Source organism: Fundulus heteroclitus, chromosome 5, assembly GCF_011125445.2.
Source record: "Fundulus heteroclitus isolate FHET01 chromosome 5, MU-UCD_Fhet_4.1, whole genome shotgun sequence".
Taxonomy (NCBI): domain Eukaryota; kingdom Metazoa; phylum Chordata; class Actinopteri; order Cyprinodontiformes; family Fundulidae; genus Fundulus; species Fundulus heteroclitus.
In genome coordinates, this window is record NC_046365.1 from 34,314,786 (window position 1) to 34,340,932 (window position 26,147).

General features: G+C 41.0%; 3 protein-coding genes across 8 annotated transcripts; all 3 read right to left on the reverse strand.

Annotated features, from left to right (window-relative positions):
• Positions 1–1,444: 1,444 nt before the first annotated feature.
• On the reverse strand, positions 1,445–13,321 carry si:dkeyp-75b4.8 (lipopolysaccharide-induced tumor necrosis factor-alpha factor homolog). 6 transcript variants are annotated; one of them, XM_036137459.1, is made up of 5 exons: positions 13,196–13,321; positions 6,352–6,514; positions 3,343–3,435; positions 3,045–3,249; positions 1,445–2,956 (listed from the first exon to the last, which is right to left on the reverse strand). In XM_036137459.1, the coding sequence occupies exons 2-5, from the start codon at positions 6,485–6,487 to the stop codon at positions 2,851–2,853; spliced, it is 540 nt and encodes a 179-aa protein (XP_035993352.1). In that variant the 5' UTR covers positions 6,488–6,514; positions 13,196–13,321; the 3' UTR covers positions 1,445–2,850. The 6 variants fall into 6 exon arrangements, with proteins under 6 accessions (XP_035993352.1, XP_012729316.2, XP_012729314.2 ...); XM_012873862.3 differs by lacking the exon at positions 13,196–13,321 and adding an exon at positions 10,651–10,756; XM_012873860.3 differs by lacking the exon at positions 13,196–13,321 and adding an exon at positions 10,651–10,751 and having other exon boundaries at positions 6,352–6,517.
• Positions 13,322–14,604: 1,283 nt separating this feature from the next.
• pdia2 (protein disulfide isomerase family A, member 2) lies at positions 14,605–22,593 on the reverse strand. The gene is made up of 11 exons (XM_012873857.3): positions 22,236–22,593; positions 21,355–21,561; positions 18,693–18,826; positions 18,463–18,600; positions 17,645–17,761; positions 17,443–17,568; positions 17,045–17,239; positions 16,847–16,967; positions 15,069–15,247; positions 14,822–14,992; positions 14,605–14,733 (listed from the first exon to the last, which is right to left on the reverse strand). Exons 1-11 carry the CDS (start codon positions 22,522–22,524, stop codon positions 14,677–14,679), a joined length of 1,734 nt encoding a protein of 577 aa, XP_012729311.2. The 5' UTR covers positions 22,525–22,593; the 3' UTR covers positions 14,605–14,676.
• Positions 22,594–24,720: 2,127 nt separating this feature from the next.
• Positions 24,721–25,716, reverse strand: LOC118563067 (protein PERCC1). The gene has a single exon (XM_036136675.1). It carries the CDS (start codon positions 25,612–25,614, stop codon positions 24,721–24,723), a length of 894 nt encoding a protein of 297 aa, XP_035992568.1. The 5' UTR covers positions 25,615–25,716.
• Positions 25,717–26,147: the final 431 nt, after the last annotated feature.

Here is a 26,147-nt window from a genome sequence, read left to right on the forward strand (position 1 = left end):
AGTAAAAGTAACAAGTACAGTGCAGTAAAACTACTCCTAGAAGTACATTTTGTTCAAAAAGTTACTCAAGTAAAGGTAACTGAGTAAATGTAACTAGTTTCTACCCACCTCTGAAAATAAGCGACTATTAACACAATTAAAGAGATCCGGCCGGGCTTGCTGCCGTACCACAGATAGTAAACGGGCCGGCTGATATCCCTCCGCGTACTGTACGTACATAACCTTCACCTCTCTCTCACTAAGAAGGAGGTTATCGTCCTTGTGGAGGATGTCAGTAACTGTCTGCTGGACAATCGCCGAGTCAGCGATCTTCCCAATGACGGACCTTAATATAACATTTCTGAATTACAATTTCTCTTTATTAATTTTATGGATCATCATATTTTCTAAAAAACAAGCACTGATAATGAAAACTTAAAGAAATAAAGGTTAGAAATAAATCTGTCAGCGTGTAATGACTCTATAAACAGGTTTCACATTTTTAAATGAATTACATAAATTAACGAATTGTTTAAAGATGTTGTAATTTAGTGAGATATAAAAAAGGTGTGTAAGAAAGGAACTGGGAACAGTAGTGGGGTTAGACCAGGTCTTTTTTTTTTATTTCATTATAATGTGCCAGACGCAATCAAAACACAAAGGCAATCAAAAGATCGACACATGAAAATATTTACTAATAATGATCATTACAGAAAAGAACTGAGCAACAAAATCAATTCGTTTTCTGAAACATCTCTACTCAACTTACCTAATTAAGTAAACATTCATTACATCTGAGTAAAAAAAAATACTAAATGTCTGTATTTTGACATTACTAATATATTTAAATTAAATGTCCAGTTTTGTGTGTGTGTGTGGCTTTCTTTCTTTTGTCTACCCATCTGCTATACAGGCTTGTCCTGGCAGGGGCAGTGGGGTGTGTGGGGATGCTGATCTCCAGTGGACGATAGGCAGGGTCCACCCTGGTCAGGTCCCCAGGGCACAGGGCAACACAGTGACACACAGGACCAACAATCATCTACGCACACACTGATTCCGAAGAGCAATTTAGAGATCAATTAAGCAATTAGCCAGTAATGTTTTTTGACTGTCACAGGAAGTAAGACCTGGGCCACCGTGCAGCTAAGTAAACTATGAGCAAGGGGAAAATATTTGAACAAACTGTGTTTGGACAGACATCAAGTGATTTCAACCAAGAGTCAAGCTAGTAGCTAATCAGACTCTGCTGCCTTCCAAAGTCAACTTCTTACATCTTCAAATAACTCCAGTCCCCAATACTTTGCAGCAATTCGAGCTATTGCTATTCAATAAGCCAAGCATAGGACGTTATTAACATAGAGAGGACTCAAATGGCAGCAGTCGTGACCCTGCTGTGCTCAAACTACATTTTCACTTCTTGGCTTTTGCAAAGAAAAGACACAGATATCATACATATCTGCAATTTGGAAGTGTGTGTGTCAGTCCCTTCACCAGGGACTGACAAATTTGTGTTATTCTATTCTATCAAAATCAGTCAGGGAACTCTCACACTTAATCGGGGACAGTGGGGAGTGAAATGATGCAACCCAGAAGACCCCTCTAAGTTCCTGCTGAAATCTCTATTTCTATTGTTGTAGTTGAATCTTAGGTTGCTATCACAGCAACACTTCACAGCTTCATTTGGTTTGGTTCACTCTGCACTCAGCAAGATGTCCAACTGCACCAGAGTGCAGGGTACAGCCCAGAGTCTGTGTGTTTGTTTGGCACCAGGGTTTGGATAAGCTTTCACACCTACCCAAACAAAATGGTCTATATGAGGAATTACACTCTGGGCCACTCTTGTTCAAAGTGGACTAAAAAGCTGTGGTGTGAAAATGCCTTTGGTCCCGTGTGAAGGGTCACTCACCAACAACATTCCTCGCATGACGCATGCTAGAAAATGGCATATGTGAAGCATTCCTGGCTATTTTCTCTTTAACTGGACCGCTGTGGCCAACTGACTTTAGGCTAACACAGTTTTCAGTAAATAACCATCTTAAACAAAACTTATTTTGCCATAAATAATCATAAAATTGTTTTCAAACATATCTTTTCTGGATTGACAAAAATTCCCTTTGGCACTGGACTCACTTTGTTACTCTGTTAGTTTAAGTCATAGCTTCTTCCTGTAGCCACTCCGAATACCAGCAACTGAATGTAACATACTGACTCCTCAAACCATTTCACAGAACCCCAAAAAAAAAAAAAAAAATTGCCAAACTTTTGAAACAAACAACAGAAAAATTAAATATGACAAATTACAGAAATATTCCTTCAATCTCACAGTCTGAAGTTTTGTAAAGCTTGCTCGATCTGCACTCAACATGGTCTTTTCTCATCATTGCCTTTCATTTATAATCACTTCAGGAATCTTTAGAAAACATGAAAAGTGCACTAAGTGTTCATCTAAAACACCTGTAACATTTCAACTATAAATAATGTAGAAATGCTTATGAAAAATACCTTAAAATATGTAACACATCAACCTGTATCAACTGTTTGGTAACCATCCGTCCATCCAGTTATTGTCTATACCTGCTTATCCATGCGGGGTCGCGGAGGGGGTTGGTGCCTTGCTCCAGCAGAGGTAATCAATAAGATGTCATGTTTCTTGCCTCTCACATTACATTTTAAAGGTGGCTTTTCCTTTTCAAAGAGACGCTACCCTTAGTCTGAGTGACAGATCAAGGTAGACATGGAGGAACGTCAAGTCTGTCACAGCAAGCTGCACTTACATCTCAAAAATTCATTTACCAACATTGTGACATAAATATTTATCAAGATCCTGAGCTGACGGGGGAAAGCAGCATCTTTATGGATCTTGACGGCGTGTCATCTTTCATAAATGTGCAGTTTTTTGCCGCAGTTTGGACAAGAGTGATGTGCATCTTGCATGCTCTTCATGCAAAGTGGAATAAGACAGAAACCGCAGATCAACCTGAAACACAGACGGAGAGCGTTTAGATCCAACATTATTAGCACCATAGTATCTCCTCCATGTGTGAGTGTGCGTGTTCTGCTCTCACCCCAGCAACCCAAGAATGACACAGGTGCACCACGCAGAGCTCCCAGCCACATACTTGACATTGCTGGTGACGAGCTGCTGGCAGTGAGGACAGCGAACAAAACCAGGAGAGTCTCTCAGACTTGCCACGTGGATGGGAACTGGCTGTGGCTGAGACACAACCACTACAGACGGAGCTCTGTGACTTCTGGCTGCTCTTTCATCAACTGCCATTAAAAAAAAATGAAAGAAAGAGAGTCAAATACGCACAAGGAACTAGGAAGCACGTAGCGAACAGTGTTTGAAATTAAACTGAATACTTTGTGTAAGAGGATGGACTGTGACTCCAGGTGGCGGGACCACAGCGGTTTCCCCGGTGGGTAGAGTCAGGACAGGAAAGGCATTCGGGTGAACTGTTAAGAGAAAAGAGGAACTTCATTTAAAAGTTTGCTTTAAAAAAATACAAATTAAAACCACCTTGGGGTAAAAGAAAGCTGATTTTATTTTCAGCACAAAAATAAAAAAGGTCTGTGGTCCTTAACATCCTTAAAGGAGATGAGGGAAAACATGTCCATGAGTGATGGTGTTAACGATATACTGTGACGATTTGATTTTGTTTTGTGAATGTGTTTTGATCTGTTCAAGTTTCCTAGATCGTGCTTTCCTTGAGTATTTATCCTTGAGTGATTGTTAATATTAGTTATTTTGTGGATTAGTTAGTGAATCCATGCACATTTTCTCATATTTCCTATGTTTCCCCTTCAGTTCATTGCTTTTCTCTCCTCAGCTCAATTGTGTTATTACTCTCAGCCCTTAAATGGAAGAGAAATGAGCTTCGACCTTCTCCCCACTTCTCCCCTGCATTAAAGCTGTATGGTTTTCTCTTTCCCTTGCTGGGTTCACCCATGGGCCAATGCCTCCTGCCATCCTCTTCCTCCAATTGAGGACTATTTCTAAAGGTTTTTAAATAATCATTAAGCCTTTCTTTTTTGCTAATACCTCATCCTGAACTTGGGTCCTCCTTAAAAACACATTTGTTTAGGATTGCCTTTGACTGTTAAACCTGGTTAAACTGTTAACTGAAACATCATTGGTTTATGTCTGTAATCCAGCTGTTTTTAAAATCATTAATATTTGCTTTAAGTTATCATTTTCTTGTGTTTTATTTTGTTTCAATTTTCCAACATTTTATTCCAACTGTTGTTGTTTTTGTGAATTTTTTTTACTTGCTTTTATTCTGTTTTTGTTTTCCCACGTTTTATTCATGTAAAGCACTCTGCGTTGTACTTTGAAATGTGCTATACAAATAAATTTGCCTTGCCTAAACCAAACCATGATAGTTGCAAATTTACACCTTGAACATATTCCCGATTTCTCACATTTCTGTCACAAACGTCAAAGGATTTTTTTGTTGTTTAGGTGTGAGTGTGTGTCTGTGTTCCCTGGTGACCTGTCCTGGGTGTACCCCGCCTTTTTGCCCATTGAATGCTGGAAATTGGCACCAGCATGCCTCACGACCCGAACAGGTATAAGCATGACAGAAGATGGACGTTTTCTTCCATTATTGCTCCTTATTTTCTATCTTCCCAATAACTTTCATCAGCTTCCCATTCCCACCTGGTCTAAAGAATTCCCACAGCATGATGCTGCCACTACTATGTTTTTACTGTTGGAATTATGCATTCAGGATGATTTGCAGTGTTAGCATTTAGTTGCATTGAGCCAGCAGGTAAAAAGGTTGGGCCCATCTGACCAGAACACCTTGTTTAGTAGTTTATATGTTTCCTACTTAGAAACACGGACTCAGTTTTCCATTTCAAATCACAACTTAAAACTCATCTGTTTAAGATGGCCTATTCTCTTTAATATAAATTTCCCTGTCCCAGCCTTTGTACTTTTTTAATGGTTTTTATTCTGTGTTTTGACTTTGTTTCTGACATTGTGTTTTTTTTTCATCCTTTTGTAGGGTGACCTTGAGTGTCTAGAAAGGCACCTTTTAAATAAATTATATTATTATTATTATTATTATTATTATTATTATTATTATTATATGATCTTGAACAAAAATTTTATGATTAAATGTCAGACAACAATTCATCAAAATTCAAATACATTTATTAGATTCAAATTTAAATCATAAGTAGTTACAAAGATGAAAAGGGTGCCGGCTGAAGCTAAACAGCTTATGAGCGCCTCCCCTTTAATTCTTAATTTACGATAAACCATTAAACTTTTCCTCCTTCCTCATGTTTGATGAGTTTCGTTTCGTACATGGCTGGTTTCCAAACTGCAAACTGTAATCTATATATTTTATTAAGTGGCCTTCTTCTAGTCACTTATCTACGTGAAGTTTGGGAAAGAGAGCTGCACGGCACAGGAGAGGAAGGATTTAGCATGGGTGGTGAGGTCAGCACATGGGACTGTAGGACGCCGTCTACAAGATCTAGACATGGTGTATGCTGCACGAGTCCAGAAAAGGGACAAACGTTTAGCTTCCCTGATTAATGCTTTCTCTGCTTGCCTCTGCTTTCCACTGTTTCCATCTTCAGATTATGGACTGAACAGAGCAAAGCAAAGTGGCATTTTCAACATTTTTAAGTGTCTCCATGTCTTTGCCTCTCACCTGTCTGCTGTGTCCCTTGATCTTCACGAGGCGGTTTATCCACTATTATTATCTAACAGTTACTTTAAAGATTCATATCTGTGCTAACGTACTGTATCTGAGCATGTTCCTGTTGCAGTGGCTCAGCTGACCGATATTTTTGAGATAAAGACTGAGAGACGTCCCAAAGGAGCGACAACAATTCACCAAGAGCAGCAGTGTCGCCCACAAGTGATTTCCACTGGATTTTGACAAAAAGTTGGGACACCACTGATCTACATCTTCTGAATTGCATAAAGAAAGAAAGTTGCAAAGACAGGAGGAACTCAGTAGGTCTGCATGCATTGGGGTCACCGCAGGACAAAGAGACGGAAAGCTCTGTTGCCTGCAGGTGTGCAGAAAATGTTAAAGCATCTTTAATTGGTCTGAAATCCAGAAAATGATGCATGCTGTAAACTATTGCAATTAAAACCGGCTAAAATAAAAATTGTACAAGTAAAAGTGACTAACAATCAGAAATTAGATGTAGCCTAAACAGCTGTAATTAGTGCATCTCTGATTAGGTCATGTAGAAAGTAGAAGTTTGTCTTGTAAAATGAAGCCATTGAGAAAAGCTTTGATATGACTGGAAGATAATTAATGTTAAAATTTGCCTCCGCATTTTTTACCTAAGAGAATATCCTGAAAACTGTTATGTTATCTGAAAACGGGGGGTCAGACATCTTACCGGCCTCTACATAGGTCGGAGGAGGCGTCGATGGGGACTGGCCGGAGGTGTAGGAAGGAGGAGATGGTTGGGTCGGGTCTCCTGCGAGCTGAACAGAAAGGTGGCGACTGGCCTCCTCGTATGAAGGTGGTTCCATCAGCAAATCACCCAGTCAAACAGGCCCCTGCTTAGAAAGAGGAAAGACCAGCAGCAAAGAAAGGTTAGAGATGACTCCTTATTAGGTCTTTGGGGTAGTTCTGAAATTCTTCTCCTTGTTTACCTAAAAGAACATCTTCAATGTTTGTTGGTTTGTTAGAGAGCTGTCCCAGGAATGAAGGTGTGAGGCTCTGCTGATGGTTCCTCTAAGAGACTTGCATAAAAAAAATTATTTCCATGACTTCATTCTCTATTATCATTGGTTGTGATTACTTTTTTGGTTTTATTATTGGGTAAGCTTGATTGAATGTAAACAGCTGTTGTTGTTGTATGGCTTCAGGGTAATAATGTTAGTGATGAGGCCAAGAAGCCAGATGTTCTTCGACTTTCCTGAAGTGAATTAAATCAGTGGCTCTCCAGGTTCTCTGGAAGCTGTGCTGCTTTTTCCCTTATTTTATGTCTAGTGTTTGTGTCGGAGCACGAAAGCGTCACTGTACCGTGTGTGCTCAAAAAGAGTAAAGTAGAAAATTGGAGGACACCAGAAAAACCTGCAGCAGATGACTTGAATCTATCCTTAACGTTTGCAGGAAACAACATAGGCCTGACGCTGGACCTGAAAGTAATAGTAATAGTAAGACGTAATAGTAATAGTAAGACGCATCATCCCTCAGTCGATCATGTGTCCAACCATCTTATCTTTGATATTCGTTACATATTAGAACACGAAAAATTAGCAGATGTTATCATTTTGACTGCTGGCAATAACATGCATAAAGTTACAACATAAAATGTATTCTTTTCAACAGTTGTCATTAAATAATACGCATCTGCAGGTCAGTTCTCCTTTTTTTCCCTCCATTTAATTTCCCAGAGTTCCCATTACATTCCAGAAAATTACATATAAAACCTTGCATATATATGTTTATTTCCGTTGGCAGTATTTGACAAGTGTTAATAAAATACTCAAACTTCATGTACAGTTAAGACCAACATTTTCCATTCCCTTTGACAGAATGTGATCAGAACCATTTTCTGACAATGCTGCTTGGAGCAAACTGTGGCAGGACCTGAAGCCATGCAGCTTAATTGAACAAAAGGTTTTTAAAAAAAAATTTAAGGACAGTAGAGAAAAAGAAACATCATTGGCTTGCTGTTCCTGTTCTTCATTAATTTATTTTACTGGCTATAATATGCCTTAACATGTCATTGTTTTACATGAACAATAAATTTGAAATAATAATAATTTAAACTTTATTGATCTCACAATGGAGAGATTCACTTCTGCATTTAACCCATCCCCTTGGGGAGCAGTGGGCTGCCACTGTGCGGCGCCCGGGGAGCAGTGTGGGGTTAAGGGTCTTGCTCAGGGACCCAGAGTGGCAGACTGTGGGAGTTGAGCTCAGAACCTCTGAGACCCAAGCACAATGCTCTAACCACCAGGCCACCACTCCCCCAAACAGGTCTCTGTTGAAAGTGAGAACTGAGAACTCTTGTCTCAAGGAGATTTACTTGTATAAATAAAGGTGAAATTAAATTAATAATGTCAATTAGAGATTACTTGAGGGTCAACAAAAATCTAACATTGCCTGCAAGCTCAATTCTTGCAGTATGTGTGTGTTCACAAACACACAAAAATCCATCTTGTCTCACTCTCAACCGTTGGAGGACCAACTCAAAAACAGGTCGGCATATCACATTACAGTATTATGGTTTAAGTTGGGACATACCAGCTGTGACGGAAGCAGAACCAAAGCAAGCACTAGCTGCTGCTATCGCATCTGTTTTGTAAGAATTCACGAGTTTATCTTTAAAGAAGATCAGCAAGAAGTGACTTGACTAGAAGCTGTTGTTTTCATGACACCTCCTGCTTGACATTCTCTCTTGATGCCGTGATTGGCTAAAACCAACCTTTGGTAGGCGGGCACTAAGTGCTGCTTTGGCCAATCAGCTTGGAAAGCTCCGCTTACTGTCCCTCCTTTCCCTGAACGGATTCGATGGGAGCAGAGCCAGAATGGTAATGTGCAGGACAGAGAACGCTACACATTATCAATCTGGCTAACCAGGTTAACAAAAATCTATTTTTAACATATAAAAATGGAAACATAAATGATAAATTTGTCATTATTTTTTTCCCCAGATCTGCTTCTTAATATACTAAACATGCATATAGTGGCGCACCCAACATGAAGCTTTCCAAACAGAGTCGTGTGGGATTTTATTTTTATTTTTTTTACTGTTTAATGACGACATTAAAAAACGCTCTTTATGCGGTTCTGTTTTTAGATATACTTTTTAGCTCCTTACTCAACTAGCTCCTTAAGTTGTCGGTTAAATAGCTCCCATTCAGCGGTGCAGCTTTGCGAAGCAGAGATTTCGTGGGGATTTTTAATGTTGCATGTATTTTATTCTATTCAATATATTTGCTTGTATTCACTAATCTAATAGGTTCCTGTTTTGGTATATTTTATAAATATGCTCAAGTTTATACATGTGTGACAAAACCACAAGTTGCGTTTATTCAGTCACTATTTAGTACAAGTGGGACAATAAATTGTTAAAATATAATGATCTCCCTCTTGTAAAAAGAAATAGACCTTCATGTTATGGAAAGAGCCTCTTGATACAAGAGAAAACTCAGGTTTTTAAGAAAATGGACGCTTATTAATTAATTGTTAGTCAATCTATAAGATCAGTCAACTTTAGATTAACTTATTAATCAATAACTTGCATCCTAAAACAGCAATGTTTATATATTTTTAAACTAATTTTTTTCATAATTGATGTCTATTACGTCGACTAATTGTTGCAGCCCTAGCCTTCCTTCTTGAATTGCAGTTGGAGGCCGAGCAAAATCCTTCAGAGGGCCGGAAATGAGCCCCAGGCCACATTTTGGACACCCATGACTCAAATTATGTGCTGTCAAAGAGGTTATTTAATCAGACATGGTCGATATGCTCTAGTTGCAGAAATCTCCTTTTCATACCAAATAAAATAAAAAAGTCAGGTATGAGAAACATCATGGCTGCTAAGGTTTGGAATAGGGAAAGGCCAGAATGACCAACAGGCTGTGGGGACACAATGGGGCTGATCCTTCAGTTAATAGGAGCCTTTTTGTGACAGACAGAGTGAAGTCTTAACAAAGAAAAAAGAAAAAAAATCCTTTAAAACTGGGCAGATATTAAATTAAAAAAGGATCAGAAATTTTAAAAGCCCCTTATAAACTCTGGAAACACATCGCTCCAGACGATTTTAAATGCTTAAAAGAAACTCGGGTATCCTGGAAGCAAAAACTGAAGAAACAAGGCATGATTTAAGAAAACTGCTCAACAGTGCAAAACACATATTGCAATAATCATGATGATAAAACATTGTAAAAAACAAGGTTTTATTTAACATTTCCTAGGCTTGTTGCTGCTTTAGTCAGAACAGAAGGCCAGTTTGTTCAATTGGACCGAGCACACATGTTGATACTAGCAATAGTAAGTCTGTTGGGAACAATGTGGGTGCTTAATGAGCTGTGTAGGTCTTTACAATTCAAAGTTAATGCAGTATCTGAGTGTGGAGCTCTGATTGAGCTGTGGAAGCACCGTCTCCTCCCCCAGGCTGCTAAACAATGAGAGGGTGTGTTTTTAACCGTGAGTTTACCTCTCTCAGCTTGCCCAACAGACTTAAAGTGACAGATATACTCAGTTGTTGTTTTTTAAATAGCCCAAACATGAATTAGAGGAACATTTTATACCTACTTCATATTGGTAATAATTTGAAAACGAGATGTTTTAATGAAATCTAACAGATTTGGAGATGAAGTCTATTTAAAAAAAATGGCACTTTTCTTTAAACGATTGTTAATTATTTATCCGCCCTTGAGAATAAAGCAATAAAGATGAACGTGAGTGACCAAAAACGATGCAGATGATCTTCTAAACCAACAGAATCAGCCTTTTAAATGTACCTGTTGAATACAGCCAGGTTACTTCAGCTCACTCGGGGCTCCGTTCTTAAGTAAACAAGACGCATCTGAGCCCTGTCCACTGAATGTGATCCTAACTCCACTCCTCACACATCCACCCAAAGCACCGGGTCCAAACCAACATACACACCCACAGGGTTCTGATCCGCAATTAATACAGGAAGACGGAGGATTTCTAAGAGCGGTGGACTTACCTCAGACAAAGGAGTAGGCCTGACTGAAGACATGGCTGGGAGAAGGAAATGCGTACCATGTTGATAAGAGCCGTGACATCACTGCCTGTCGGACCTGTTTCCCTCCAGGAATTAGAAACATTTCACTTGTCACACAGTGAAACCAGCCGTCCTGGTTTCCCCTGGGCGGAGACAGCCGGCTCACCTGAGGCCCTCACCTGCTCGCTCTATATATAGACACACGGGCACATCTAGGCAGGAAAATACGGCTAGATGTGCGTTTGTAAATAAAACCGTTGTGTCTGTGGCGGTAAAGCATCTGGGTTACACTGAGAGCTTCCTTCTTTCACCCAGTTCAACAAATACAGCCTATCGTTGTAGTTCAGCCTATCTCTGACGCATTTAGAACCTAGTACTGAGTTATATTTTAAGAATTGTTAGTTGAACATGACAAATATGTTCAGATATTTGCTATCAGATTTTACAATGATTTACAATGCTGCACTGTAACTGTGACCATAACTGTAATAAGTAATGTGCAATAACTAATGTGCAATAATCTAATTAATACACTGTCCTACAACCCGTGCAATAATCCTGATGTAGTGACTTCTGCTGCTATCAACACCTGAACATAAATCAGTACACATGTATGTATGTATGTACAAATGTATACAATGTATATGCACATATATACGCGTAGGTACGCATGTATGTAGGCGCATAGATATATGTATATATTTAAGTATATAGATATGTTTATATATATATATATATATATATATATATATATATATATATATATATATATATATATATATATATATATATATATATATAGACCACTAAGAATGTAAATAAGACATCATTTGCCCATTCCTATTTCCTTTTTTGTATTTTTTGGTATTCTTTTTGATCCATTGTATATATGAAGATTCACTGTATATAACTGAATGCACCTCCCCTACTCTGCACCTTCTTGTATGAGCTGATGTGACGAGTGAATTTCTCCATTGTGAGATCAATAAAGACTATCTTATCTTATCTTATCTAGATATGAATTTAAAACATCTAAGAGAAAGTTTTCTGCAGCTAAATCCTGCAAAAATGTGCTTATGTTGGCACTGGTTAGGATTTTTTTGTCATGTTTTATTATTATCACTTTATTTTATTTGTATTTTTTATTTATTGTTTTGGAAACAAGAAACTGTAATATAAATAGAGGATAAAATAACAAATATCCTGTGGGGGAATTTAAGTGTAGCAAAGCGATAGGCGACTGGAAGCATGCCGATTCAGATTAGGGTAAAAATATAAAAACAGAAAACAGGACCACAAGACCGTAGAGCGAGGGCAAATTCATGGCATCGGATAAAAATACAGTACAATTAAAAATAGCAAACTCAGATTAAAAATGTTTAACTGAGAGGGAAGCAGTTAGTTTTCCCTTGTTGTGTAACATTCCAGCTGCCAGACGGGCCAACATCAGCAAATACTTGTCAGTGCTCTTCAGAGACTTTTGCAATTTTGGAAAAAGAAATTACAGACTTGTGAGTCATTGACGGGACACAGAACCTGACGCTTCATCCTGCAGCTGATCGTCCACCGAACGGCAGGTTTTCAGATGGTAGCTCGGACTGAAAGGAAATTTTCTACCTGTCGGTCGGTGTAAATGTTACCATTTTAAAAAAAACAGAGAGAAAAAAATGTGTCTTCATGAAAAGCTGCTGGTAAAACGCACCCTTTGATTTACAAATGGAGGTAAGACTATACATTGTTTTCATATATTCAAACAAATATTTGTACTATCTAGTGTGCATTTGCATTCTGAGTCAGCACTTGGTACAACTATAGAAAGTACAGCTGAAACTCTTCGAAGTGTAAGTCTCTAACAGCTTTGAGATTTTTGCCCATTCATCTTAGAAATATTCCTTCAGATCATTCAGATTAGATTGCTAGAGTTTGTAAAGATACTCTTTAAGTCTTAATTGGAATCATGCCTGGACTTTGACTAGGCCATCCCAGCCTAAAGTGTTCCACATGTAGCTCTGGTTGTATGGTCTGTGTGAAAACAGATTTTTGACCTCCTCAACAGGGGGTTTCTTTTCCTCTTGCCCTTCTAAAGATACATTCACACCTAATGTGATCCAGGGGAAATTTTTTCGCCAGCTGTGGGACGCTTGACATTTCACCTAACAGCGCAGCCATTTCCCCCCCCCCCCCCCCCAGCCAGATCCTCCAGAGACGCACCCGGTTCGGCGAGTACCTCCACCTGTAGCTGCATTAAGAGGACGGTGGTTTCCAGCGGTACTTCCTGTGACAAAGTGGTTCAGTTCGTGTTCACCATTTGTCCCTTATTCTTATTTCTGATTCATTTACTTTCTGTAGATGGCCATATTGCTTAAATTTAAACATTAGTTTGCAGCTCTGCTCCACTTACTATCCTGGGTTTGTTTGTGTTGCCGTTTCCATCTATATGTTTAGGTTAAAGCTACTCCAGGATTATTGGTTGAATTTGTTTATTTGGTTTCAAAGTATATTCATATTTGTTTACCTTTTTACTCACCATTGTTTGTCCCTTGTAGATCTGCAGGAGTATGGGAGGGGCCGGCCCAGTACTTCCTGCTTAAGTGTCTGAGTGATGTCACTGATTGTCTTGCTGGATGCTACCAATTAGAGGGTTTCTTTAGGAGTATTGCTATTTCTTTAAAGTAACTTTTTGACTTCTGTTGTATTACATGGTTTATTTTGCAGACCATTTTATTATATAGAGGAGTTTCTAAATTAGATTAATAATTTTTTTTTTGTTTTTCTATTTAGTTTTCATATGTTTTTCCTTTTCCCTGTTTAATTGTGGTTTGGTGTGGTTTGGTGTCAGGTGTGTTTCCACTTGATTATAAAACAGAGCTGTTGGAAGCTCAGAGAAGAGAGAGAAATGTTCAGAATCCGGTTGAAAATAAAAGTCTTCAGAAGCTGGAACTGTGACTGAGGCGGTTTCTTCGGTTCACCTTGCTGACCCTTGACCTCACTACCTTACACTTCCATTTCCAGGAACCAGCATGAGGACCTGCTGCCCCTCAGGGGACGGATGTCCCACCGAGACACCAACTGCAGGCGTCTTCAGTCATTAAATCCATCATTGCTCCATAGAAATATTTCCTAACTGTACTCTCTAAATATGCAACATATAAAAAACATTTTTGTGCTTAAATAAATGGATGAGAAGGAGACTTGACGTGACGCAAATTGACAGAAAAGTTCCGATTTTTTTAACTCGAACTTCGCTCTATTCGCAGTTTTGCTTTGCTGTATTTGCCCAAATCATGGCAGTCGCATCGCTCTAAACGTTTCCTTCGCGTCGCGGAACGTTAATACGATCCTGAAAGCTCTTTTATGTGGGGACGAGATGTACAGCGCTCACTCCAAATGTCGTGTGTAAACGCAACTTTAGGGACCGGGTTTGCAGAGTGCCCGACTCATAGCTGTCCTTTGGACTGATTCTCCCACCTGAGCTGTGGACCTCAGCAGCTCCTCCAGAGTTACTGTGGGCCTGTTGGGTGTATCTCTGATTAACGCTCTCCTTTCCAGGTCTGTCCAATTTACAGCCATGTTTGGTAGGTTTGTAGTTGTTCAGTACTCCTTCACGTTTCTGGTGATGTTCTGGTGGGATGTTGTTCTAGAACTTCTTTCTGCTTTAAACGCTTTTTCCCTGACGTGCCTGCTACATTCACTGGCCTTCATGATGCCTTTGTTTCATCAACCATTCCACATTAAGTCTTCGGTTCTTAAAAAACTGTGCAGCTTTTTGTTGGGTCTATTGTCCCACATTATCACAAAACTGTTACTCTGATAAGGAGAATAAACAGTTGTGTTTCTTTCCTTTAATCCAACTTCCGTCTTTACCGTCAAGGTTTCAAATTAAATTTTAACTGACTGGCTTACCCCTCATAATAATCATGAGCGCAGAGGCAAGAATTTACAAGTTGTATCACTTTTATTAAGAAAACTGGAGGGAGATAGCTTGATCTTAATTGGCGTTCAGCATGATTACAGCTCGTCTTTGGATGTCTTGTTGGCAGGAACCTCTGCAGACTCGTCTACTTCCTGAGGAACAGAAAAAGAAAGAGAAAACTGTGCTTGTGTCTGTAAAATGACTAAATAAGGTTAAAGAGGTATTAAAATAAAAGCTAACCTTGCTCTGGTCATCAGTGTCGTCCTCTTTTTCAGCATCTGAATCCTCCTCACCATCATCTTCATCGTCACCGTCGTCATCCTCGCCGCTATCCTCTTCTGGTAAAACTCCTCCATTATCCAGGAACTTGGAAAATGTCTCCAGGTCCCGATTTCCAGTGTAGTCGACCACCTGAGAGAAAGCAGGAAATGAAAAGGTCGTCCACTTGGTTTCATCCGCATCGCCGCGGCGAGCCGAGCGTTTGTACCTCTTTGCCCTCAGCTGGGAAATATTTGATAGTTGGGAATCCAGATATGACCAGCGACTCCACTTCGTTGGCGGTGGCGTCCATCTTGGCTATGATGATGTTGTCATGGTCTGCATATTTCTGTGCCAGCTGGTCCCAAATAGGAGCCAGTTCCTTGCAGTGTCCACACCATGGAGCATCTACGCAAATAGAAACAGGAGGTTAGGGGAGCCAAGGCCACTGCAGACAGAATAACAAGAATTTATAATGTTCAAGTCACTACAGCCATTTCTTTGGAATATTTGATGCTCTCTATTACAGAGAAATTAACTAAATAAACACACATTTCAGCCGAATACAAGCAGCTTCCACTGTAGGGTTTTCAGGCCAGGCTCTGCTTTAGAGAAGGCAGTTTTATCATGGAGTAGAGTCACTGGTTCTCTGCATCAAAATAATTCATCTGAGGCTTAGGATTCTGGTCGGGGGGTGATCTGCTCACATCCCACTGAGAGAGGATGGATGGATGGATGGATGGATGGATGGATGGATGGATGGATGGATGGACAGAAAATTATGAGTAATATTGAAAAAACTCTACATACTTTTTAATCAATAAGACAACAAATTTGTACCAAAACACAAGTCAGCCCCTAGTGGCCATCGGCGGTAGTGCAAAGTGATGCGCTTCTAAAACACACGTTGGTGAATATTCTCCGTCATTCAGGTCATGATCAATCCAAAGAAGGTTAAAAAAAAAAAACTGGACTTCTATTCTGAAGCTGAAGACGTTTCGCTTCCCATCGCTTCTAAAAAAAAAACACTTCTCTGTTGCTCCAGTGCGCCACCCAGTGGTATTCTGTGGTCACACGTTCAGTTTAGTCCCTAAAGCTACACTTGGCGCGTGAAAAATAAGATAGTATGATTTATTTGACCAAACGTAAATAATAATTAGCCTTAAACCTAAAGTATAGAATAAAAATAATGTCAATTTAAAGAAAGTACAAAATAACAACATATAAAACAAAATATTCATTAAAGTAATGAATAAAATTAACAAAAATTTTATATATAAACTTAGATTCACAACTATAGTATATGTGGCAGTTGTTAGGAATACGGATTATTATTATTATTATTATTATTATCTATTTATTTCTAGGTAACTGTATTACAATTTTCCCCTCTTTTTATCCACTTGTATCCATGTGCTGTGTTTATCTAATGTTATTGTTCCGTGTTTCTACTTACACTGTACAGCAAACTGGGACAGCAAGGAGTTGTTTGAATATGTGCAACATGAATAAATTTGATCTTCCATTCATTGCATGGAGCAGGTTAAAATTTACAATTATAAGTATGTATCTAAAGGTTTGTATAATTTGAAATTCGTTTGTATAATTAGGTTTAAAACGACCATCTTTGGGGATTTTTCGCTCCTAATTTCACTTTAAAATGATGATGAGGTCACAGGAATGTGTTCATCCAATTAATGAATTGGATGATTTCTTTTGTATTTTTTTATATTCTTATGTTTTTCTCATTTTCTTTTTGATCCACTGTATATAATTGATGCACCCTTTCCTACTCCTGACTATTGACTGACTATTGAGCCGATGTGACAAGTGAATTTCTCCAATGTGAGATCGATAAAGACTTATCTTATGTTATCTTAATGAGAGGTGGCTCTCCTTTTAACAAACTTGTTTGGCATTACCAAATGTTACCAAATATTAAGGCACAGTTTTTAAAAAAACCTTAATTACACAAGGAAGAGGAAAATGCGGCGCAGAAGGACTTACAAAACTCAACAAAGACGTTTTTGGTCGGGTCCAGAGCCACAGATTCAAAATTCTTGCCCACCAGGACTTTCACTGGTTCTTTGTCCCAGTCCTCCGGGATCTCCTCAGAACGATAGTACGGCTGGAGTAAAAAAACAGGACGGGTTATTGGGTTCGATCCTGACAAATGGCCGCATTTAACGAGTGGGCCTGCTTTACCTTTGCACTGCCGTCAACAACCTCCTGACACAGCCGCCGTAGCGAATCTGCCGTTAGACTTCCAGAGGGAATGCTGAACTTCTTCTGTGTTTCCATGTTGATGAGCCTTGCAGTCGGTGCGTCGCTTTCTGACACTCCGAAATAATTTAGCACATGTGACAAGGCCTCGGTCACATTAATTACAATGAACAGCATCTAGGTGACACACACAGGAAGTGGTGTTCTCAGTTACTTCGTGAAACAATCACTGAAGCTCCATCGTAAAACAAAGTGTGTCTTGTTATGTGCTGATCTCTTTGTCTCCAGCGAGAACTCGTGTCTCCAACACACTTTGTGGAAAAGCGAGTTATTTCTGTGCAACATAATCGATTAATCGATCAACACGCCCAGGTTTTTACCTTGCCCTTAAACTCTTTGGCGATGGGTTTGGCCTCCTCCAGCAGCTCCGCCTGACTCGCCACCGTGGAGTTGATGAAGAGCAGGCTGTGCAGGCGGATGCGAGACGTGAAGATCTTGTCTGCTACCTGACAGCAGGAATGCCTTTATTATAAGTTCAAATTTGTATTTCCGATTTCACGTTGATGAGCCTTCACGCGTTACCTCAGAGCTGAATGGGATGATGAGCTCCAGGCTGCTCTCCTTGATGAAAGAGGTCAGGTTGGACATGTCTAGTTTCTCTTCTTTTGACCAAATGTAGTCTTCTCTGCCGTCATCAAACTGGCGGAAACACGAGAGCAGGCATTACCAAACTAATATAAATGTATTTAGACTTTAAAAAACAATTGACTGGAGATTAATTAGTAATAATAGTAAGAATATATGTGTGATTTTAACACTTTACATTTAGAAGAAATGTCAGCAATTACAATTCATTTTTCTTTTTATGGCATTCCTGTAAAACTGATGTGTGAAATTCAGACACAATTTTGACATTCAGCATATTTTAGTGCCAAAATGTTTTACATGACTAATATTAATTAATATTTTAAAGCTGATTGTTCAATTTAAAATGCATATTTGTGAGACTTCAGCACCCCTTGGAGGGCTCTGTGATACAATCACTCTTCATCGCCTTTCAGCTCCTTTCTAGGCTCACTTTTCATCCGTTTGTTACTTTCATGCTTCAACAGATATTTGTGATTTTTCCTTGTGTATTAGTTTAGTTTCAAAATGTAATGATATATTTTAAGTGGTGCCAAGCAGAAGATTAATCTTTTGAAGCAAAAGAGCGTATAAGTATCTGTTTATGTCTCAATAAAATCCTTAAAGAATTCTTCTTTTTCTCTGCCAGCCTGCTGTACCGGGCTTATCTAGAATCTGTGCTGCTTTCATAATGTTATATAAATAATCATAGTTGCAGGCACATTTGGGGGATTTTAACACCAACATGGTTGCCAAGCAATATATGTACCTCGTACCTTTTTGAAGAGCACCACAGAGTCTGATTTCACCTCGTACTTCTGAAACACTTCAGGAGTTGAAGTAACTCCAAACTCAACGTCCGTCAAATCATAAGCGGCCTCCTCGAACACCTTGGCAGACTCGCTTTCCAGGCTCTGAGGAAAGGAACGAGATGAAACCGCACAGATATTTTAAACATGGAAGAGGAAGATGCTGAGTGCGGCGAAAACACAGCAGGAAAACCTACGTTGAAGAATCCAACAACAGAGATGTTGTGGGCGGCGATGAACTTTGCCGCAGAGTCCACAGAATCGAGATTTGACGTAGCGGGACCGGCGCGACGCTTCATCCACTGAATTATTCCTACTACTGATCTTTTACCTGGAAATCAGAGACAGACAAGAGATGCATGTATGGAAATATGTATAATAGACAGAGATATTTGTTTAGAGAAATTGGCCAAGGTGAGTACCACAGACATGACTCCCAAAACATGTTGTTTGTTGTAATTATATGTTTGGAAAATAAAGTATAACCGCACACTTTAGAGAAATCTTCAGAATAATGGGGCATTCGATTTACATTTAATGTAATATTATTTTATTAAGTAGAAGGATTTACACCCAAATATGTGTTTAAAAGGATTCAGAAGGTCGCCCTGGTTCAACACACATGGAGGAACCTATTTCTCCCCTTGTCCCTCATCCTTAACCCCAACCCAAGAGTTCAAGCTGAGGGGTGAGGCATCCCATTTGATTCTGTGGAGCAGGAATAAATCAACTATAAAACAAAATATTTTCTCATCTAACATCTCTTTTTAATTACATATTAATCACTTTACAGCATTTACTGTAAAGCATTGAACAAAGATGTCCACGTCAGTTTAAAGATCCCTCACAACGATCATTATAATGTGTTGTTTAATCCTGATGGATTTAATTTGACTTCATTTGTAACTCTATACTCGAAGAAAAAAAAGAAGATCAACTTTCAGTATATTTATCTGTTTAAAAACCACCTTTGTGTTTCTAATCTTCCTTCACAGATATTAAATAATATATGCGCGCTACCATCTGCTGCAGGTAATTCCCCTGTTTCAGTGGAGCATTAGACTAATTAATCAAATGAACTGGATATGGTTAGACACATGATTAGAGGCTGGCCTGAAGTCATTAGCGTGTCTCAGAACTTGAGTGATGGTTTACTAAAGAGGTAATACAACCCTTTCAGCCATTTCTGCTGCAACAGAGGAAACATCTTGAACAGCGGTTCCCAAAGTTGGAGTCTTTACAGCACAAAGTTTCACCGCAGTTCTAAAGTCCCTATACTGGCTCCCTGCATCTCAGGGAATAGACTTTAAAATGCTCCTGTTAGTCTATAAATCACTCAATGGCTTAGCACCCAAATACATGATTGACTTGTTGTCAAGGTATCAACCCTCAAGACCACTAAGGTCTTCTGACTCAAATCTGCTCTGCATTCCCAGAACCAGAACCAAACATGAAGAAGCAGCATTTGGTCTCAGAAGACAGTAAACTAGCTGAATCCCTGAGTTTCTTTAAATCGAAGGTGAAAACCTATTTGTTTAGAGTTGCCTTTGAATGCTATAGGAGCTACAATTGATACTGACACCTTGTGGCTCAAATCGGTACAACAGCTTTCCAATCACAACAATCTAATATGCCGTTTTTAAACGGTGTGTTGCTGTTGTGAACTTTTACTAACACAGGATATATAATGTATTCTGTTCTATTTCTGGTCCGCTTCTCTTACTGGCTTCTATGTTTACAGGCTGCTGCTCTTTTGCCAAAATAAAATACCAAATGCTGCGCTCTGTGTTAGGAACCCTGGGAACTCTCATGTGATTGGCTGAGGAACCAGGAAGTAAACACGGGCTGCACTCTGAACAGAAATACTTGCGGACCCTACCTCTAGGTTTGATAGGAGAAAACTCTGACTAAGACATCATTGATGGAGAGGACTGATTATTTATAGGGAATGTTATTTCTGGGTGACAAGTGGGAATGATTTAGGTTGATTTTACAGTAAAAATCTTACTTATAGCCCCTTTATTGTTGGAGTTTGTAGTCCAACTTGTCTTATATCTTAACCTGCTGCTACTATTCCACTGAAATGTGCTTTCCTCTGTACTGTTTTCTTTTTTCATATTCTATGTACTGCACTTTAAATTGTCTTGTTACTGTAACGTGCTATATAAATAAACTTGCCTTGCCTAAACCAGCAGATGTGGGCTCTGGAGATCCTTTTCCAAAGTCAACCTAATCATGATAACGGTGATGCATATTTATGGTATAAATGTTAAATATTTAGAAACTGTCCTTAAAACTAGTCAATATATTAGCCGTTTGTGCTTTCATTGCCCCCTTGTTTAATTGACTAAGCAGTAAACTCAACTAGTAGAACTAGTAAAACTACTGCATGTTTTAGCTGATCAGAAACATGCAGGACACCAGCCCCGAAGGACTGAAATGGGCCACATTTGGGTCAGAGGGTCAGATGGAAGATCTTAGTGTCTTAGGTTATCTTGAACCACCTCTTTAGATAAACTGCTGCAGGCTTCAGCTGCCGGAGCACACAGCGACCTCTTCACTCAGCCTGCTGGTTTTTGCTCTACTTAATCTGGGATTGTGCCTTTATGCATGCAGTTATTGCAGCCATTAAATTTGCATTATCGCATTATTTATCTCTGTCACGGAATGCACACGCGGGTCAGCGTCAACTGAATTTGACTGTTTCATAACTGGATGGAATGTATTCTGTTATCCTGGATACGATTTGAAAGTGTTTTGTCATGAATTTGTGCCAGATGGATGAACTAAAAAGGACTTGCGGTGGTTGAACGTTAACTCTGGGTTATTGGTCAGAGATCAAAGTGTCTGTGCCCCTACCAGTGTAGTCCACAGGCTTCTGCCGGTCTCCACCGACGAACATCTTCAGAGTGGGAAAGCTGCCGATGTCAAACTCGTCGGCCAGCTCCCTCTCCTCGATGGCGTCCACTTTGGCCAGGCGCATCCCCGCCTCTTCGTCCTTCAGCTTCTCCGCGGCCTCGGCGTAAACCGGCTCGAACTGCTTGCAGTGGCCGCACCAGGGAGCGTCTTGAAAACAAACGCACACAGAAAGTCTCTTTAACGCAGCACAATGCACGCGTTGAGTGGACATCCATCGGCTGGAACCGTTATCTGTCCTGTTGCTATCACTCGTTCACTCGTTCCCCAGGGAAATTAGATGCTGATAGCAGCAGAGGCGGTTGAGCTCGGCCTTCATCCCCTTCGCTCCCTTCATTTCCGCGTGGGGAGCTCTGCTGTTGTGCTGCTGAGCTCAGGTGTGGGAGAGTTGCAGCAGGACAACATCTGGACATGACAGCACACGTGTGGAGACATTTCTCCATTTGTTTCTCAGTATCTCAGAGTGGAAAATACTGGAGGACAACTTATAACGTTCCCCCACTAGTACACGATAATAAGATGTAACGCTTGGTGATTTCTCGTGGTTATCTTTGCCGCCTGTTTAATTTTATTAATATAGATATTTCAGATATTGCCAGAAATGCTCATGCTTAACATTCACATATGCTTTTGTCTTTCAGTGATTTTCCCTTTAGATCCACACGTCTTCAAATGAATGTTTTTGTCTTAAAAAACTCAGCACAAATATAACATATGTTATGTCAGCTTTCTCTAAAACACCACATCCCGAACAAAAATCTGCCTCTTTACTTTTTAAACTTGTTTTTAATCCTAATAGGAAAAGGAATAATATTTCTACTTACAGAACTCAACCAGTAAATACTTATTCTCGCTGAGAGCTCTGTCAAAGTTGTTGATGTGCAGAACCAAAACGTCTTTCTCTTCTTCTATCTCGGTTGTCTTCTCCTTCTTTGGCTCCTCGTCCGTCTCCTCCGAGGTGTCCTCTGACGTCTCCGCCGATGCGTCCCCCCGTGCCTCTGCTGCCTCCTCGGGGTCCCCATCGGGGTCTGCGGCCTGGATGCTGGAGGCCCCCAGCAGCAGCAGCAGCAGCAGGCCCAGCAGAGCGATGGATAAAAGCTTGTGCGTCCTCATGTCTGTGTGTGCGACCTGCTCTGTCACCTCGGCTCAGGTGTGAGGAAACCTGCAAAACATGCGTCCCAGAAAGTTCCTACGTTTATTTATCTAAGACGGAGAGTGTGTGTCAGAATGTGACTGGCCTTCTCTCTCGTCCAATCAGAGGCCGCGCCTGCCGAGGGCCCTTTGGGGCCAATCGTGTAACGCCATGTGAAGCAATAGATTTGGTTCAAAAACGTTTTTTAGGTCTGAACTCATTAGATTTGATATATTTCACAGCTTTTTTTTCCCCTATTTTGTTGCCATGTTTGCAATTAGATCCTGAACAGATATTTGCATTTGAACACTTTTTTTTATTAAGTAACTACTTCCTGGTGCTTATCAGAACCTCATTTTCCTAAAAACAGTCCCCGTGACGGAGACGGGAGGAAAACCAGCTCACCGTTCACACATCATATTATGTTCACAGTTCAAACAATGACATGAAGCTGGATGCAGGAAAAATAACGGCAGGTCCTGCTGATGATTCAGATTAAGTTTGGCCTCACTGTGCCTCGTGAAAAACGATACTAACACCGGCTTCCCTAGTTTCACATTTGTTCACATTACAACCACAGACATCAACATATTTCCTGTTTTTATATTTATGGAGACTTTGTTTGACAAAAAGAATCACGAAGACCGAGGAAAACGCCACACAGGTTATGGATAGGGTTGTGGAGAAGTTTAATTCAGGGTTAGGGTTATAAAACAATGTCTAAAGCTATAAACATCACATAGAGACCTGTTCGATTTATCCTGTGGAAATGGAGAGAAGTACAACTGTGAAACTAGCGATGCGTGGCCGTCCACCTCACCTGACAGGCCGGGAAAGAAGAGCATTAATCACAGAGATCACAGAAGCAGCTAAGAGATCGACCGCTCAGACAGGAGAATCCTGTCCACCAGGCAAACGATCAACAGCCGTGGCTCTGTGTGACAGGGTAGCAAGAAGGAAGCAATACGGTGTCCTGATTCTGGTTTGCCACAAGTTAGGTAAGTTATACTGAGATCAGATCAAAATTAAACATTTTGCCCTGCATTGAAAATGCTGTGTGAGAGAGAGAGAGAGCAACCAACTCTGCACATCAAACTGATCACACCGACCCCCATGCTAAAACACGGCGGGGGTGCCATCATGCTGTGGGCTTTCTTTCCTGGGCTTGAATTGTCGCAAAGAAGAGCGTTTCAGTCTCTAGATGCGTAAAGCTGTTAGATGCATAAAACCTTCAGCTCCTCTCCTCCTCTTCACACTAAGCACTACTTCACGCTGGTCTATCAGATACGATCAGAGAGGAAAAATTACGAATGAACAAGCAGTCAAAGTAAAAAATAAATAAATAAAATAAAATAAAAAATGGATAAACTTCAGCCCAAACACAGGTAAACACGGACAAAGTCAGGAACTTTGAACAGTTCTGCGTTAGAAAGTCGTTTAATGCATTTGAAGCTCTTTGAACTCTTTTAAAGCTTTAGCTGAAGAGCCAGCAGGTGTCTTGCTGTTTCACCTGCTCACACCCGTCAGCGGAGCGGATCCTGGTACCAGCTGTGCGCTCAGGTAGACCTCAACTCACTAAACTGCAAAAATGGATCTCAAAATAAGTAAAATGTTCCCAAAAATAATGTTTGTGTCCTAGATTTGAGCAGGTAAATAAGATTATCTGCCAATGGAACAAGTATTTTGACCCCTAAAATGAGATAATTAGATCTACTGCACTTGAAATAAGATGATGGAGATGAATTGTTCCCATTTTAAGTGCAAAAATCTTATTGTATTGGCAGATCATCTTATTTGCCTGCTCAAACCAAGGAAACATACACACATTTTAAGAACATTTTCTTCATTTTTAGTTGTGTTTTTGCAGTGTATCAAGTAAGACGTTCACCCTCAGTTCAGAATACAAATGACCTGCATTTCAAAATCAAGAAATCAGAAATAGTTCAAAGTCTCTGAACTTTTAATTTTTTAAGCAGCATAGTAAAATTTGCTGTCTTAATGCCAAAAAGAGCACAACAGGTTTTACTTTTACAAATGGAGCCTCACTGCTTTCGTCATAGTGCTCCGCTTGATTTTAAGACACTTCGCTAATTCAAACACTCTTGGAGCTTTTAACACATTTTCCCCGTCTGAGCACAAACAGAAAATTCGCTGTTTCTTTAAAAGCTGCAAAGGTCTCAGATGCCGGCTCCGGGCAGCTGCTGCGCGCTCATCTCTGTGTGAACGTCCTCCATGAGCGCGTGAGGAAACTCCGGGTTTGGATCCCAGTAAGCCAGCAGGTCGCTGAAGTCCAGCTCGCTGCTGCTGGCGATGCTGTGGTGCGGCGGCGGGTTGACGTGTCCGTCGGCCTGAGTGCTGCCGCTCGCCTGCGTGACGTCCGGCGGGCCGCCGAAGCCGACCAGAGGGCAGCGAGGAACCGGCTCTGTCCAGAAACTGAGCGGCAGGTGCCTGTGGATCATGGGCTGACCTCTGACCTGACTCAGAACCCGGTGGTTGAACAGCTCGGCCAGAGGCCCCAAGCCGCTGCCGCCCTTTGGCACGCCGAGTCCAGGACGGTCGTCCGGGGCCTCCGGACCGCTCGCCGGCCCCTCTGGGGTCCCCGCGCCCGCGATTCTCAGCAGGTCGTCGTAGTAACGCAGACGGCCGCTGGTCACCACGGAGACAGAGTCGTCGTACATGTCGCAGGCTTCCCGGTCCTCGCAGCAGCGGCCAAAATACCGCTGGACGTCACGGCTGATGAGCTCCGCGAACCTGAGCAGCTGATTGGTCACGTCCACCGCGGTCTGAGCTGGATTCAAAACGAACGGCTCCAAACATTCGTCTTCCTCCTCCTCCTCGTCCTCCTCCTCCTCCTCCTCTTGATCTTCGTCGTCTTCTCTTTCCTGCGGCTTCTCCCTCGGCTGACGGCCCTCATCCTTGTCGCGCGGAGAGTCCAGGAAAGTGGGGAAGAAGGCCGGAGTCGGGGCCTGGATGTGGAAGTTCCTGATGACCCCCGTGGCCATGTCGCCTCCCAAACCTGCAGAGACCAGAGGCCCTGATGAGAAGTGGGAATTCACAAGACAGAGGACCATGTGAAGCGTTGAACACGTCCGGAAGTGCTTTGCCACCCTGACGCTTTGGCTGTGTTCAGCGTGTGTCCTAGAAACGAGGGTCTGGGTCACAGATGAATCTCTGTGAGCTGATGGGCCTCAGTGGTCCAGCAGCATCGTCTCTGTATATATACCTCAGCAGACGCGTGTCGCGTGTCGGACGAGGGCAGCTTCCTAAAACAAATATTTGCGTGCCGGGTCGGTCAAACACGCCGTGTTTACTCAATCGCCGGGCAACCTGGGAAGGGGTCCGAGCCTAATGGACGCTCTGCTAAGGGACGATGGAGAGCTTTTACTCACGTGTACACAAGCTCATCATTGCTTTTTCCGTCCCTGTTATCAGGCTAGTTAAAGGATAAAAGAGCGTGAAATCCGATCACACGCTGTTTTGATTTTTAAAGGGGGCGAGGAGGGAGGGATGGGGGGGGGGGGGGTCACCTTCGCCTGGCCTGATCAGGCCCGATCAGACCCAGACGTCCCAAAACACGACGATCCGCTGGGCTTTACATGTGCAA